The sequence below is a fragment of the Nerophis lumbriciformis genome, linkage group LG20 (assembly GCF_033978685.3).
Source record: "Nerophis lumbriciformis linkage group LG20, RoL_Nlum_v2.1, whole genome shotgun sequence".
In the NCBI taxonomy this organism is placed as follows: Eukaryota; Metazoa; Chordata; class Actinopteri; order Syngnathiformes; family Syngnathidae; genus Nerophis; species Nerophis lumbriciformis.
In genome coordinates this window covers 33,895,054-33,911,799 of record NC_084567.2, presented here as the reverse complement: position 1 = coordinate 33,911,799, position 16,746 = coordinate 33,895,054, and the positions used below count along the sequence as shown (strand labels likewise).

The following is a 16,746-nucleotide window of genomic DNA, read 5'->3' as shown; positions in this document are numbered from 1 at the left end:
GGAATCGGTAATTAAGAGTTGGACAATATCGGCAAAAAAAGCCATTATCGGACATCTCTAATTAGGAGTGTAAAAAAAGTTTGTCTACTGAGGGCCGCACACGAAAAAATTAAAGGGTGATATTTGAAATTTTGTAAACGGGCAAAAAATATGCTAAGAAGTTTTGAATAAAGAAAAAAACAGCCTGCATGTGAGCTATGTCTCATAGATGACGCTTATTATTATTATTATTATTATTATTAATAATAATAATAATAATAATAATAATAATAATAATAATAATTATTATTATTATTATTGTTCACCTTTTAAAAAAACAAGCTAGGGCCCGCACTTTGGACACTTCTACAATATATAGGAACTCAGGTGTTAGTTTCCTCCAGTCTCGACATAACATTTTGTCACCACAAGATGGCGCCACCTCTCTAACAAATAATGAATGAGTAGACCTCAATAGAGTGTGCAAAAGACTCCCAAATTGAGGTTGCAAATATAAATAATTGCAATTCCATGAAATTGATCATTTTGATGTATTTTAACTTAAATGGTGGAAAAACAGTCATCATTTCCTAGAATGCTTTAATTTATCCAAGTATTCAAAACAAAGGGAATTAATGTTTACTTTGAATGTTTTTAAAGTATTTGTAGTGGCATGACAAATTCTTCCTGTTACTTGGCTGATTTGCAATTAATTTAATTCCACTTCCTGTAATTCCAATTTAAAACCCCGTTTAAATTATTTAAATAAATTTAATTGTAATTCCAAATTTAAGCATTTTGCACAAGCGTGCTGGACATGTTTGATATCCCGGTGTTTACAAAACTGTATCGATCCTATGTGTCCCTGCGTTCGCTCAGGTGGGCCCCATGGCGTGGCTCGGGCCCCAGACGGACGAGGTCATCAAAGGTCTTTGTGAAAGGGGGAAGAAGAACCTCCTGCTCGTGCCAATCGCCTTCACCTCCGATCACATCGAGACTTTACACGAGCTGGACATTGAGTACGGACAGGTGCTGGGAGAGGAGGTGAGGATGTTGGTGTGTTTCTGACAGAATACAACTTGAATGATATGTGAAGACAAGCTTACAGTTAACATGGAGTTGTGATATTACATCGGCATGTTTGATGAACTCCTTTTAAGTCGCCATAAAACACGGATGTTACATGTTAATCACTATGCCAGGGGTGTCCAAGCTTTTTCTCTGAAAAATCAAAGCATGCAAGGGAAATTTTGATATTTTTCATTTTGAAAACCGATACAATACATACATTTTTTTTATATAACCATTTTGGCTCCCCTCAAGACCCGGTAGGGTCTCGGTCATAAAAATAAAAATAATAATAAAAAAGTAATTATTATTTATTATTATTATTATTCAATGTAAAATCTCTAGATCAACTTTAGGTCTGTCGATATAAAGTTAATAAAAATGTACATATATTTTATTCGCTTTTTTTTATTTTTAAGAAACCCATGTTATTTATGTTCATATTTCTTTGTGACATAAATAACATGGGTTTCTTAAAATAAAATAAAAACGCATAAAATATATATATATATTTTTTTACTCTATATTGACAGACCTGAAGTTGATCTAGAGATTTTACATTGAACAATATTATTAATAAAAAATAATAATGACTTATTCATAATTATTTTTATGACTGAGACCCTTACGGGTCCCCTCAAACATTCCATAGTGGAATATTTGATGTGAAGTAATTGGAGCCTTAAATAAGGTCAATAATACATAACAACATTGATTTTAATCTTTTGGGTTTTTATTTTTTATTTTTATAAAAATTTAAAAAATCCCACTACAATTCTTAAGGATTGTAGTGGGAAAAAACCCACAGACTGTCTGAAAGCCTATTTGCCTCATATTCAGATTTATGCGGTGCGCTTCTCTCGATGAGCTTCAAGAGGTAGTCCCCTGAAATGGTTTTCACTTCACAGGTGTGCTTGAAGCTCATCCAGAGAATGCCAAGAGTGTGCAAAGCAGTAATCAGAGCAAAGGGTGTTTTTTGTTTTTTTGAAGAAACTGGAATATAAAACATGTTTTCAATTATTTCACCTTTTTTTGTTAAGTACATAACTCCACATGTGTTCATTTATAGTTTTGATGCCTTCAGTGACAATCTACAATGTAAATAATCCCTTCAATTCCCCCCAAAAACGGATTACCTTGCTGGAATACAAAGACAATATAACATACATCCATAAACGTGGATGCATATGCAAAAGTGTGATATATTTATCTGTACAGTAATCTATTTATTTAATTATATCTGCACCTTATTACTCTTTTATCCTGCACTACAACGAGCTAATTAGAGATGTCCGATAATGGCTTTTTTGTCGATATCAGATATTCCGATATTGTCCAACTCTTGATTACCGATTTTGATATCAACCGATACCGAGATATATATATATATATATATATATATATATATATATATATATATATATATATATATACACACACACACACAGTCGTGGAATTAACACATTATTATGCCTAACTTTGTTGTGATGCCCCGCTGGATGCATTAAACAATGTAACAAGGTTTTCCAAAATAAATCAACTCAAGTTATGGAAAAAAATGTCAACATGACACTGCCATATTTATTATTGAAGTCACAAAGTGCATTATTTTTTTTTAACATGCCTCAAAACAGTCCCGGAAGAGTTAGTGCTGCAAGGGGTTCTGGGTATTTGTTCTGTTGTGTTTATGTTGTGTTACAGTGCGGATGTTCTCCCGAAATGTGTTTGTCATTCTTGTTTGGTGTGGGTTCACAGTGTGACGCATATTTGTAACAGTGTTAGAGTTGTTTTTACGGCCACCCTCAGTGTGACCTGTATGGCTGTTGACCAATTATGCTTGGCATTCACTTGTGTGTGTGAAAAGCCGTAGATATTATGTGATTGGGCCGGCACGCAAAGGCAGTGCCTTTTAAGGTTTATTGGCGCTCTGTACTTCTCCCTACGTCCGTGTACCACTCCGTACAGCAGCCTTTTAAAAAGTCATACATTTAACTTTTTTTAAACGGATACCGATAATTTCCGATATTACATTTTAAAGCATTTATCGGCCGATATCGACAGTCCGATATTATCGGACATCTCTAGAGCTAATGCAACAAAATGTTGTTCTTATCTGTTCTGTAAAGGTCAAATTTGAATGACAATAAAAGGAAGTCTAAGTCTAAATAGTTATGAAAATAAAGAAAATGCATTGAATGAGAAGGTGTGGTCAAACTTTTGGCCTGTACTGCACTTGTATGACCAGTTCAATATGAACCACTATTTTATTTCCAAGATATATAATTAGTAGGACCTCACTCCATCAGTTTGGGGGTCCTTGGCCCCGGACAACGTTGAAGACCCCTGATTTAGAAACTTCATCTACATACCAAGTGTGTAGGCGCATGTCATGTTCTGTCTGGCTGACAGAGAGTTGGTGTGTCTTCAGTGTCTTGTCTGTGTTCAACATTTCCCCAGCATCCCATTGCAGTCTGTAGGAAGGCACCAGCCAGGTGACCACAGATCAATCTGACTGGTGCCACCAAGACACACACACACACACACACACAGACACACACACATGCGCTCGTTCCTCGCAGCCTCCCAGTATTCCCCAAATGATAAGCTTTTCAAATCAAAATACAAATACTCATCGTTTTGAACAATCAGAGATCCTCACGGTGATGGTTCCAGCAGCAAACTGCAGTCTAAAGTGCCAAGAAAATTAAAGTGTTGAAAATAATTGCAATCTCAGGACAAAAACTCTCGTGTTTCTTGAAGAAGAAGAAACATCAGAGGGACAAAATGAAAACACTTATGTTCTCTCGCTTAAAGGTTGAACTCACATTTCAGCTTACATTCTGAACTGGAGTTGGTTGTCAATCTCTCTACTCTCATCATCAAACATTGTTTATCTATTGTTTTTATGCAATGTCAAGTGGCAACGCAAGGTGCTTGACATTAAAAAAGAAAGAAGATATAAAAACACATACATGCAAACACACGTTCACATAGCACCAATCAATCAGTCAATCAAACTTTATTTATAAAGCGCTTTTCATACATAAAAGAAATGCAACGCAAAGTGCTTTACAAAGTTAAAAACAATATCCCGATGACTGTACGTATGTACGCACACACACACACAACATACACACATACCACTATATAGACAAATGATTGCATGGCTGAGTACAGAGGAGACATGTGAGTAAGCACTATCACATCTGCACCAGGAGGTCATCAGACCATGGCCACCAGGACGCTGGCACAAAAGCGCCCCCACAAGCACGGCCAATAACCCCTGAGGCAGATGGCTCATCTAAGGAACGTTGGAAAATAAAAATAATAAAACTTGTAAAATAGTAAGAACCATGTGTAGAGTAAAGAATAAAATACAAGTAAGATATATGAAGATTAATAGAAAAAAAAGTGTATATATATATATATATATATATAAACTAAAATGAATATACAGTAAATACATATTAAATAAATAGAACTAAATACAATCTTGCATAACTAATAGGATACAAAGTAAAATACATTTCAATTTTTATAATTAAGAAAAAAATAAAAAATAAATCCTACTATTAAGGATCCAAAAGGGCCACTCATTAAAGTGTTTAAAAATAAGTCATACATTTTTATTTTACTTTCAACACTTAAGTCTCTTATAATCAATGGATAGATCAATTTCAGATCTATCTGTCGATTATAAGCTTTTATATTCTTTTTTGTTTGTTTGTTTTTTTGTTCATTTAATGCTCTTTTTGTCAAAGAAAACGTAGTTTTTACATATGGCAAACACACAAAATATGCAATATTCCTCTCCCAAAACATTTCAAAGTGGAATTTTTAATGTGAAGTAATCGGAGCCTTGAATAAGCCAAAATCATAAAAACATTGATTTTGATTCATTATTATTGTATTTTTTTTTTTGAGGAATGACAACTTTAAAGAAAATAAAAAAACAACAACCTGCATGGCAGCTTTGTGTTATAAGAATCAACATTGCAACTTTTTTTTTGTTACGTATCACCTATTCTCTCTTTTACTCCACTTTGTTTTTGCTGTTTTATTCCACTTTGGAGGTTTTTTTTGTTTTTTTTAATAGTATTTTTGAAACACAACAGACAAACAACACCAAATAATCCGAGTTTTAAAAGAGTCCAAAGAGAAGTTCATCAATGGGAGCATGACTATTTTGATTTAAACCAATTTTTATTGACCCTTTTAAATGTCAGGTGGGTCCCACAGTTTCTAATAGTAATAATAATATCAATAAATAAAATTGAAAAATAACACAATACCATAAAATGTATATAATACAAAATAAAAAAACATAAGAGTATTTAACATGATCATTCTCCCGTGCTCATAATCAAATTATAATGAAGATAAATATAAAATAAATTTTTGTCAAAAGACTATAAAACTTAAATAAAAACTGCAGTCAAAATGAACACAGGTCTTACTCTAAAAAAGACTAATTGAGCTCTTTGCCCACTAGTGGAAGACATGAGCGTGACAACCAACCCATTCTCCTACACACTGACTGACTTATTGGATAAAAACAACTTTATGATGATCAAATAATCACTTTCTTTAGAGTGCAATCTCTGTCAAACTGTAGGAACACAAGGAAGTGTGTATTTGTGTACATTTTTCTTTTTGTATTTTCAGTGTGGTGCAGAAAACCTCAGGAGAGCAGAGTCGTTGAATGGAAACCCACTTTTTATGAAGGTACACACACACACACACCACCAACAACAAACATGTGCAAATAACAAGTCGGAATGTCTACTGTAGTGCAAACGCTGAAGGAAGGCAGTCAAGTAGGAAGGACAGACAGAAGACAGAGAAGGGAAACTCTGAATGAAGGAAACAAGGGAAGGGAGAAAATCTATTTATTGAGTGTCTCCTGCTGGGAGTCGACTTATTCCACACAACTGTCTGCTGTGGTCTCCTGTGTGTCTGTCCTGCCTGTCTGCCATCTTTACATCACCCAAGCCCCCGTCTGCATATTATCCAGTTAGGTTTATGACTTCATGCAAGTCAAATACAACAACCAGGATGTGGTGAAGTGTAGACATTTCTTAATTACGTGCATGAAGGCAAAATTCCAACAAGAACTTTGCAACATAAACGTAAGTTCTATATTAGAACACTGCAATTCCGATGCAATTTACATGTCAATGCCAAAAAAAGCTGGATCTGAAATTAAATGGCAACAGGTAGCACACAGGCCAAATAGCATCCATTAACAAAATATGACTCCCAAAGTGCATACCTGCAAAGTTAGCTTAAGAAAAAAAAAGCTAGCACGTTAACATGCTAACACCAACACGTGTAAACTATGAAGTTGTATGACTCTGAGGTGTATGTCTGCAAAATTATAAAAAAATATCTAAAATACTAACATTAGCATTTTGTTAGCATGCGTCAAGTACCAAGTTATGTGACTCTGAGGCGTACTTGTAAAATGACTTAGCTAAAAAAAAAAAAGTTTATATTTGTCAAGTAGCAAGTTTCTGTATTTCTACAAAATACAAAATCTTTTTTTATTGTCATTAAATCATGTTTGTCCTTTTTGTGTTGAGCTGTTTAAAACATGATTGTTTAAAGCAAATTAATTGTCCGTTCATGGTGTTAAAACTTGAAAATTATCTGTCTAGGGCACACTTATTAATTATGAAAATGTAATTATATGTGTGTGTGTGTGTGTGTGTGTGTGTGTGTGTGTGTGTGTGTGTGTGTGTGTGTGTGTGTGTGTGTGTGTGTGTGTGTGTGTGTGTGTGTGTGTGTATATAATATATATATATGTGTGTGTGTATATATATGTGTGTATATATATATATATATATATATATGTGTGTGTGTGTGTATATATGTGTACATATGTATGTATATATATGTGTGTGTGTATATATATATATTTATATATATATTATATATATATGTATATGTATATATATATATATATATATGTGTGTGTGTATATATTAGAGATGCGCGGTTTGCGGGCACAACTGCGGAGTCCGCGGATTGGGCGGATGAAATAAAAAAAAAATTAGATTTTATCCGCGGGTCGGGCGGTTGAAATAAAAAAAAATTAGATTTTAAATAGATTCAGGCGGGTGGCAGTTAAACCAATTCGGAAATATATATACATAGTTAAATGTTGTTACCCACATACGAAAAACGAGTAGGCACCTGCTGCATATGCCACAACAGAAGAAAAAAAAAAAAAAAGAGATGGACACTTTTACGGAGCGGAGAAGGGACGCCTCGCCGGGGTCTGGGACCGAGGCCCCTTCCCCCGAGAGGGCCCCACCGGGAGCCGTAGCTGAGGCGATCCGCAAGAAGGGCCCGATGCACGTCCAGGGTCACCACCGCACCGACACCCTGCCTCGTCCGCCTTCGCCGCGGCCGGCGTCACGCGCAGCAGGTAAGCAGCTTACCTGCCCGCCACCCCCGTGGCCGGGGGCTCGTAACAGGGGTCACTCCGCACGCTCCGCCCGCGCAGCTTACCTGCCCGCCACCCCCATTGCCGGGGGCGCATAACAGGGGTCACTCCGCGCGCAGTGCGCTCACGAAAGGGGTGGGGCTCACCCTGGTTGATGTAGACCGCAGCTAGACGGTGGCCATGGAAGTCGGAACCCGCTAAGGAGTGTGTAACAACCCACCTGCCGAATCAACTAGCGAGACGCGCTTGGAGGTGCGCTCAGCGCGGCTCCCATATGATTGCGCACTGGTGTGCGTCGGTCGTGACAGCGTGGCACGCGAATGTCTGCACTGCATTGGATCAGTCTCCTTTCTTTAACAGGCAAAAGCTTTATAACCTCACTAATGCCTTGCATCGTCTATATTAGATATATAACAACGGGCGGGTGCGGGCGGATGCGGTTCTGATCAAATTTTACATCGGGTGGATGGCAGATGGTTGACGACTTTCTGATGCGGTTGCGGATGAAATAATTGCCTATCCGCGCATCTCTAGTGTGTATGTATATATATATATATAAATGCGAATATTGCAATTAATTTTGAGTTAACTGAACAATGCGATTAAATATTTGAATCGTTTGACAGCCCTAGTAAAAATACACTTAAAACATATTCGTGTGTGTGTGTGTGTGTGTGTGTGTGTGTGTGTGTGTGTGTGTGTGTGTGTGTGTGTGTGTGTGTGTGTGTGTGTGTGTGTGTGTGTGTGTGTGTGTGTGTGTGTGTGTGTGTGTGTGTGTGTGTGTGTGTGTGTGTGTGTGTGTGTGTGTGTGTGTTCGGGCAAGGCTTACTTAATGGGGGCATCGCTCTGTTTACACAGTCACCTTTAGGGGACCTCTGACGGTATGGGGACAAAAAAACAGGTCCCCTAAAGGGAAACCTTTTTAAATGATAGTCAGATCCATTCTGAAGATGCCTAAGTGCAGTATTTTACTTTAACATTTAAGTGGTGAAAATTCCTATAAGAGGACAGCTGCAATGCTGTAATCTGAGGATCATGTCATATTTCATTTAAATTTTTTTTTTTTTTTTTTTAAATGGTCATCAGTAGTCCCACACACATTTGTCTGAATTATGCAAAATTATTAAAATTTGGTCCCCATGAACCATATTAAGTCTTTTCCCCCAGGGTCCCCAGTAAGAATGATCAGCACATTACTTCATCAATCCAGAGATTTAAAGACGTGTATGAGCTAACTGGGCAGTGGACATTTTACACCTTTTTTTTGTTATGCCTCCACAACCTGTAGAAAGGGTGGTCCCCACAAGTGATGATCAAAAACTTGGTCCCCATTCCACATGATAACCAGTATATGTGTGTGTTTGTTTTTAAAGCAAGAGGCAGATCAATGAGAATCTTAAGAGCTGACTACAGTAGAACTCAACTGCCCAGCTGGCTGCCTGCTCAAGTCCGCCTTTGCTTAGAGACCCCTCGCCAGGCCTGTGAATGTGTGGGTGTGGGTGCAAATCAATAGCCAGAGGATGATTAGTTCGTAGTTACTGAAGGTTTCCTTGGTTTTAGTTTCTCAGTGAACAGCATGTTTCTTCTGCGGCATTAAAAAATCATTAATTTTATACTATATTCCTACGGATTGCTGAAATATTAACTTTTTAAATGTATTCCCCCTCTGTCTTTTATAGTTGAATTTAAAATACCACCATGCCAGTGTTTGTTGGCAGGGTTTTGCTAACTGCATAAAGCAGGCAATTATTTTGACTCGGGGGGGTGGGGCGGGCAAATTTAGAGAAAATAAAATGTCTGGGAGCCGGTACATCTGATTTTTAGGAACACTAATACAAAACCTCACAATGGCCTAGTGCAGGGGTCGGCAACCCAAAATGTTGAAAGAGCCATATTGGCATACTTGCCAACCTTGAGACCTCCGATTTCGGGGGGTGGGGGGGCGTGGTCGGGGGGTGGGGCGAGGTGTGGTTGGGGGCGTGGTTAAAAGGGTAGGAGTATATTGACAGCTAGAATTCACCAAGTCAAGTATTTGATATATATATATATATATATATATATATATATATAATTATCTACATCCTGAAAATATGCAAACAAAACTGTGTTTAGATAATTGATACTTCAAACTTGCATAAATATAACATGAATATAACATAACTTGGTTTCTGAGTGCTTCAAAATGTAATGAATAAAATGCTAAAGTTGTTGATAAACAAGCAATTATTTTAATAATTAAATATGGTCATTTTAAATGAATTATTATGATCATTTAAAATTAATTATTTCAAATATGTTTATTTTAATGTATAATTCTATGGCTGGATGTAATAAGGAGTCAGAAAAAATACAAATAAAAATACAATTAAATTTGATGTTTTTAGCAAAATATAGTAAACATTTATTTTTATTTTTTATTAATAAATATATTTATTTTTAGGTAAGATAAACATAATACAATTTATCTCTAGTCTGGATGATTTAGTTCTTGTCACCCTGTTGTCCTCCCGTCGTGAAAAAAGGCTGTCCTCACTCATGGAGCTGGAGGGGGCGTGGCCTCCAGCTCCGGCTGAAAATCGGGAGATTTTCGGGAGAATATTTGTCCCGGGAGGTTTTCGGGTGATGCGCTGAATTTCGGGAGTCTCCCGGAAAATTCGGGAGGGTTGGCAAGTATGCATATTGGACCAAAAATACAAAAACAAATCTGTCTAGAGCCGCAAAAAATTAAAAGCCATATCACATAGAGATAGTGTGTCATGAGATATAAATTGAATTAAGAGGACTTAAAAGAAACCAAATGACCTCAAATATAGCTACAAATGAGGCATAATGATGCAATATGTACATATAGCTAGCCTAAATAGCATGTTAGCATCAATTAGCTTGCAGTGACCAAATATGTCTGATTAGCACTCCACACAAGTCAATAACATCAACAAAACTCACCTTTGTGGATTCATGCACAACCTTAAAAGTTTGGTGGACAAAATGAGACAGAAAAATAATTGGCATAAAACACGTCCTTGAAAGTCGGAGAAAGTTATACATGTAAACAAACTACGGTGAGTTCAAGGACCACCATAATTAGTAGGACAAAACGGCGCTCGCCAAATACTGGAATCAGTGAAGCATGTTTAATATAAACAGTGTGCTTTATAACAATTAGGGAGGTTTGTGTCATGTTTGTCCTCCTACAGAAACCATATTAAAACAAAAAATATATATTTTTCCCCTCACCTTTTTCCATTTTTCATACATTTTTGAAAAAGCTCCAGAGAGCCACTAGGGCGGCGCTAAAGAGCCGCGGGTTGCCGACCCCTGGCCTAGTGGTTCGATCCAATCCAATCCACTTTATTTATATAGCACATTTAAACAACAAAAATGTTTCCAAAGTGCTGCACAACAATATTAAAAACAATATTCAAATATTATCCTTAGCTCCACCAATGACTGAATAAAAACAAAAAATAAATAAATTATAAAAACAATATAAAAATAAATATGATTAAATAGAAATCAAAATGTATAAAAAAACACAGAGGACCACACAACTCACGTAGTGTTAAAAGCCAAAGAATAAAAGTGGGTCTTAAGCCGAAACTTAAAACACTCCACTGTGGGAGCAGTTTGAACATGGAGGGGCAGAGTTAGAGTGTCCGCCCTGAGATCGGTAGGTTGTGAGTTCAAACCCCGGCTGAGTCATACCAAAGACTATAAAAATGGGAGCCATTCTCTCCCTGCTTGGCACTCCGCATCAAGGGTTGGAATTGGGGGTTAAATCACCAAAAATGATTCCCGGGCGCGGCCACCGCTGCTGCTCACTGCTCCCCTCACCTCCCAGGGGGTGATCAACGGTGATGGGTCAAATGCAGAGAGTAATTTCGCCACACGAGACAATCATTGGTACTTTAACTTTAACTTTAATAACGTCTGATTGAATGCTAAAACATTATGACAGACCGCCTTAAAAACGAAATGGAATTTTACTTTTTTTTTTACTGAATGAGACACCCAGAATGTACATGACAGTAAAGAATGTGGGATTTACAATATTAATTAACTATTAACGATAAAACATTGAATATTGACAACATATGAACGCTACCATGAATTGATTAACGTGGACCCCGACTTAAACAAGTTGAAAAACTTATTGGGGTGTTACCATTTAGTGGTCAATTGTACGGAATATGTACTGTACTGTGCAATCTACTAATAAAAGTCTCAATCAATCAAAACTCCCTCTCCATCGACATATTTTACAATCAAGCGGGGAAAAAAAGCAACAAACACAGCAAAATATGAACGCGAAGGGTAAAAAAAAAACCCCACCTACAATCTGATACATCACTAAGCTTTAGAACTTTGTTGTAAAATTCTCTTTCCGCGTCTGTCCCTGACACCCGCATTTCAGGCTGACACTCTGTGGAAACGCTCCCCACCCACACTGCTTGGTGCTTCGTCTGAGCTGCTGTGACTTAGATTACCATAGTAACTAATTAGATTACCATAGTAACTAGTATATCATGCAAAAGCGCAGATTGCAACCATCGAAATACTTTGTATAGTTCAAGACTTACGGTCATTTGAAAACATCACTGCACATCATAATCGCAGCTACACTTTCCATCTTAAAGATCTGAAAAAAAAAATTGGGGGAATGTCCGGGGCCCCAGATTGAAAAGCTCAACAGGCCTTAATTTGCCCAGGTCTGATGTGTATAAAAGACGCAGATACTATGCAAAACATAAGAACTGGAAAAATGTCAACACACACGGTGAGGGAAGCGAGCGATATCGCCACTTTGCCTCTTATCCTTTCACACAAGCACACCATTTTGTCCTGTGATTTTGTGTGGGTGCTGTTTGTTACACTAGTGTTTTTCAACCACTGGTGATACAGTCAGGTGATTATCTAAATTCACCTATTTGGGTTAAAAATATTTTTTGCAAACCAGTAATTATAGTCTGTTGTTGTTGAGTGTCGGTGCTGTCTAGAGCTCGGCAGAGTAACCGTGTAATACTCTTCCATATCAGTAGGTGGCAGCCGGTAGCTAATTGCTTTGTAGGTGTCGGAAACAGCGGGAGGCAAAGTGCAGATAAAAAGGTGTCTAATGCTTTAACCAAAAATAAACAAAAGGTGAGTGCCCCTAAGAAAAGGCATTGAAGCTTAGGGAAGGCTATGCAGAACGAAACTAAAACTGAACTGGCTACAAAGTAAACAAAAACAGAATGCTGGACGACAGCAAAGACTTACTGTGGAGCAAAGATGGCGTCTAAAACACTAAACGCAGGAAAACAGCAAAAAATACAAAATAAATGAGGGTGTGATGTGACAGGTGGTGACAGTACACCTACTTTGAGAAAAGAGCTTTAGTGATGCATGCTTGGTTATGGTTTAAAGTCATATCCAACAATTGCTACGACGACTTTTTACTGTCAACTGAGTTTCGTTTTTTTAGTGATTTCTGCTGGTGGTGTGCCTCCGGATTTTTTCAACGCAAAAAATGTGCCTCGGCTCAAAAAATGTTGAAAAACACTGTGGTACACGACTGTTGTGCGACAGCAGTGACATTGTCGGTCCTTGTCGTCGTCCAGGCTCTGGCTGAACTGGTCCAGGCTCACCTGCGCTCCAACGAGCCGTGCTCCCGTCAGCTGACCCTGCGCTGCCCGCTCTGCACCAACCCCACCTGTGGAGAGACCAAGGCCTTTTTTGCCAACCAGAAACTAACCTAGTAACACACACATGCACACACACATGTACACACACATCAGGGCTTAGTAGACAAACAGAAGACTGTCTGACATAAGTAGACTGAATGGTTGGAGGCACATGGTCCATCCTGACATCTTAGTTCTGGACACATTTTTTTAAGGAAAACACGAAAAAGGAAAACAATTTTGGAGGTCATAAGTTTGTCTTTTGTTTACAAACACACTAAATACACAGTTATCGCCAATTTTTCCTGGACTGATCAAAGTGTGTCGATAGAGTCAAAATGTGCTAATCATCACTAACATAACTGCAAATAAGTTGTTGAAGTCATCTGATGAAGATGGTAGGAACATTTTTTGTCATTTTTGTCATTCATCATCTGTTTGTTAATTATTGGGGCAATGAAAAGTTTGGACACACCTTCTCATTCAAACCCTTTTCCTTATTTTCATGACTATTTACATTGTAGATTGTCACTGAAGGCATCAAAACTATGAATGAACACATGTGGAATTATGTACTTAACAAAAAAAAGGTGAAATAACTGAATGGTTTTCACTTCACAGGTGTGCTTGAAGCTCATCCAGAGAATGCCAAGAGTGTGCGAAACGGTAATCGGAGCAAAGGGCGGCTATTTTGAAGAAACTAGAATATAAAACGAGTAGTTATGTACTAAACAAAAAAAAAGGTAAAATAACCGAAAACAGGTTTTGTATTCTAGTTTCTTCAAAATAGCCACCCTGTGCTCTGATTAGTGCTCAAGAGGTAGTCACCTGAGATGGTTTTCACTTCACAGCTGTGTTTTGAAGCTCATCCAGAGAATGCCAAGAGTGTGCGAAGCGGTAATCGGAGCAAAGGTCGGCTATTTTGAAGAAACTAGAATATAAAACGTGGAGTTATGTACTTAACAAAAACAAAAGGTGAAATAACTGAAAACATGTTTTATATTCTAGTTTCTTCAAAATAGCCACCCTTTGCTCTGATTGCTGGTCAAGGCGTAGTGACCTGAGATGGTTTTCATTTCACAGCTGTGCTTGAAGCTCATCCAGAGAATGCCAAGAGTGTGCAAAGCAGTAATCAGAGCAAATGGTGGCTGTTTTGAAGAAACTAGAATATAAAACGTGGAGTTATGTACTTAACAAAATAAAAGGTGAAATAACTGAAAACATGTTTTGTATTCTAGTTTCTTCAAAATAGCCACCCTTTGCTCTGATTAGTGCTCAAGAGGTAGTCACCTGAGATGGTTTTCACTTCACAGCTGTGTTTGAAGCTCATCCAGAGAATGCCAAGAGTGTGCAAAGCAGTAATCGGGGCAAAGGGTGGCTATTTTGAAGAAACTAGAATATAAAACGTGGAGTTATGTACTTAACAAAATAAAAGGTGAAATATCCGAAAACATGTTTTTATATTCTAGTTTCTTCAAAATAGCCACCTTTTGCTCTGATTACTGCTCAAGAGGTAGTCACCTGAGATGGTTTTCATTTTGCAGGTGTGCTTGAAGTTCATCCAGAAAATGCCAAGAGTGTGCAAAGCAGTAATCCGAGCAAATGGTGGCTGTTTTGAAGAAACTAGAATATAAAACGTGGAGTTATGTACTTAACAAAATAAAAGGTGAAATAACCGAAAACATGTTGTTATATTCTAGTTTCTTCAAAATAGCCACCCTGTGCTCTGATTAGTGCTGAAGAGGTCGTCTCCTGAGATGGTTTTCATTTCACAGGTGTGCTTGAAGCTCATCCAGAGAATGCCAAGTGTGTGCGAAGCAGTAATCGGAGCAAAGGGCGGCTATTTTGAAGAAACTAGAATTTAAAACGTGGAGTTATATACTTAACAAAAATAAAATTGAAATAACTGAAAACATGTTTTGTATTCTAGTTTCTTCAAAATAGCCACCCTGTGCTCTGATTAGTGCTCAAGAGGTCGTCACCTGAGGTGGTTTTCATTTCACAGGTGTGCTTGAAGCTCATCCAGAGAATGCCAAGAGTGTGCAAAGCAGTAATCGGGGCAAAGGGCGGCTATTTTGAAGAAACTAAAATATAAAACGTGGAGTTATGTACTCAACAAAATAAAAGGTGAAATAACCGAAAACATGTTTTGTATTCTAGTTCCTTCAAAATAGCCACCCTGTGCTCTGATTAGTGCTCAAGCGGTAGTCACCTGAGATGGTTTTCATTTTGCAGGTGTGCTTGAAATTCATCCAGAGAATGCCAAGAGTGTGCAAAGCAGTAATCAGAGCAAATGGTGACTGTTTTGAAGAAACTAGAATATAAAACGTGGAGTTATGTACTTAACAAAAACAAAAGGTGAAATAACTGAAAACATGTTTTATATTCTAGTTTCTTCAAAATAGCCACCCTTTGCTCTGATTGCTGCTCAAGACGTAGTGACCTGAGATGGTTTTCATTTCACAGATGTGCTTGAGGCTCATCCAGAGAATGCTAAGAGTGTGCAAAGCAGTAATCGGGGCAAAGGGCGGCTATTTTGAAGAAACTAGAATTTTGTTTTGTTTTGTTAAGTACATAACTCCACATGTGTTCATTCATAGTTTTGATGCCTTCAATGAAATCTACAATGTAAATAGTCATGACAACACATTGAATGATGTGTGTCCAAACGTTTGAGCTGTATTGTATGTGCTTAAAAGCATTTACTGAATTCTAAATGCAAAATTAAGCACATTCTGTCTGCTTGGAACCTTGCTACTTCTTCACGGGTTAATGGGGTGAATAAATGAAGTCATGTTTCAGGTGGTGGGACTGCCACGGCCCTTAAGCAAGCTCCCGACCAACCCTGAAGGAGCAAAATGCTGCAAAAGTGAAAGTCCCCTTTTTTCAAAAGACTGGGGTAAAATAATAAAAAAAAAGTAATAAGGTCCCATGCCCATCTGTTTTTTGTTTTTTTGTCCAATGATACCATCAAATGTGCCTTTTTTACACTGGACTTGCTTTTTATTTTTATTTTACAAATTTAGAAAACTAATGTTGATGTTTGACTCGGCCTGGTCGCACATTTGTTACTGATACCTAAACTATTAGCACCACTTTTACAGGTTTTTATTCAAGCTTATGTGGCAAACATCCATCCATCTTCTTCTGCTTATCAGAGGTCGGGTCGCGGGGGCAGCAGCCTAAGCAGGGAAGCCCAGACTTCCCTCTCCCCAGCCAATTCCTCCAGCTCGTCCCGGGGTTTCCCGAGGCGTTCCCAGGCCAGCCGGGAGACATAGTCTTCCCAACGTGTCCTGGGTCTTCCCCGTGGCCTCCTACCGGTCGGACGTGCCCCGAACACCTCCCTAGGGATGTGTTCGGGTGGCATCCTGACCAGATGCCCCACTGAAATACATCCCGGGCAGTTTTGATTTTGCTGACTAATCATTTTTGTCTTAAAGTCCCAGACGAAAATACGACAATAAAACAAAACGAATGCCTAAAACGATAACAAAATAACTGTGACAATTTAGTCTACGAATAAAAACAAGCCAAAAATGTTGACAGAAAGGAAATCCAATAGTATGCAATTTTGGGCGTACAAGTTCGGAA

The 16,746-nt window shown here is 37.9% G+C and overlaps 1 protein-coding gene across 1 annotated transcript in view; it reads left to right on the top strand.

Annotated features, from left to right (window-relative positions):
• Window positions 1-16,087, top strand: part of fech (ferrochelatase) — a 38,283-nt gene extending 22,196 nt beyond the window's left edge. Inside the window, exons 9-11 of the mRNA XM_061980830.2 lie at window positions 859-1,023; window positions 5,713-5,772; window positions 13,093-16,087. Of these exons, the coding sequence (XP_061836814.1) occupies window positions 859-1,023; window positions 5,713-5,772; window positions 13,093-13,230 (363 nt within the window). The 3' untranslated portion in view covers window positions 13,231-16,087. The remainder of the gene's footprint in view (window positions 1-858; window positions 1,024-5,712; window positions 5,773-13,092) is intronic.
• Window positions 16,088-16,746: the final 659 nt, after the last annotated feature.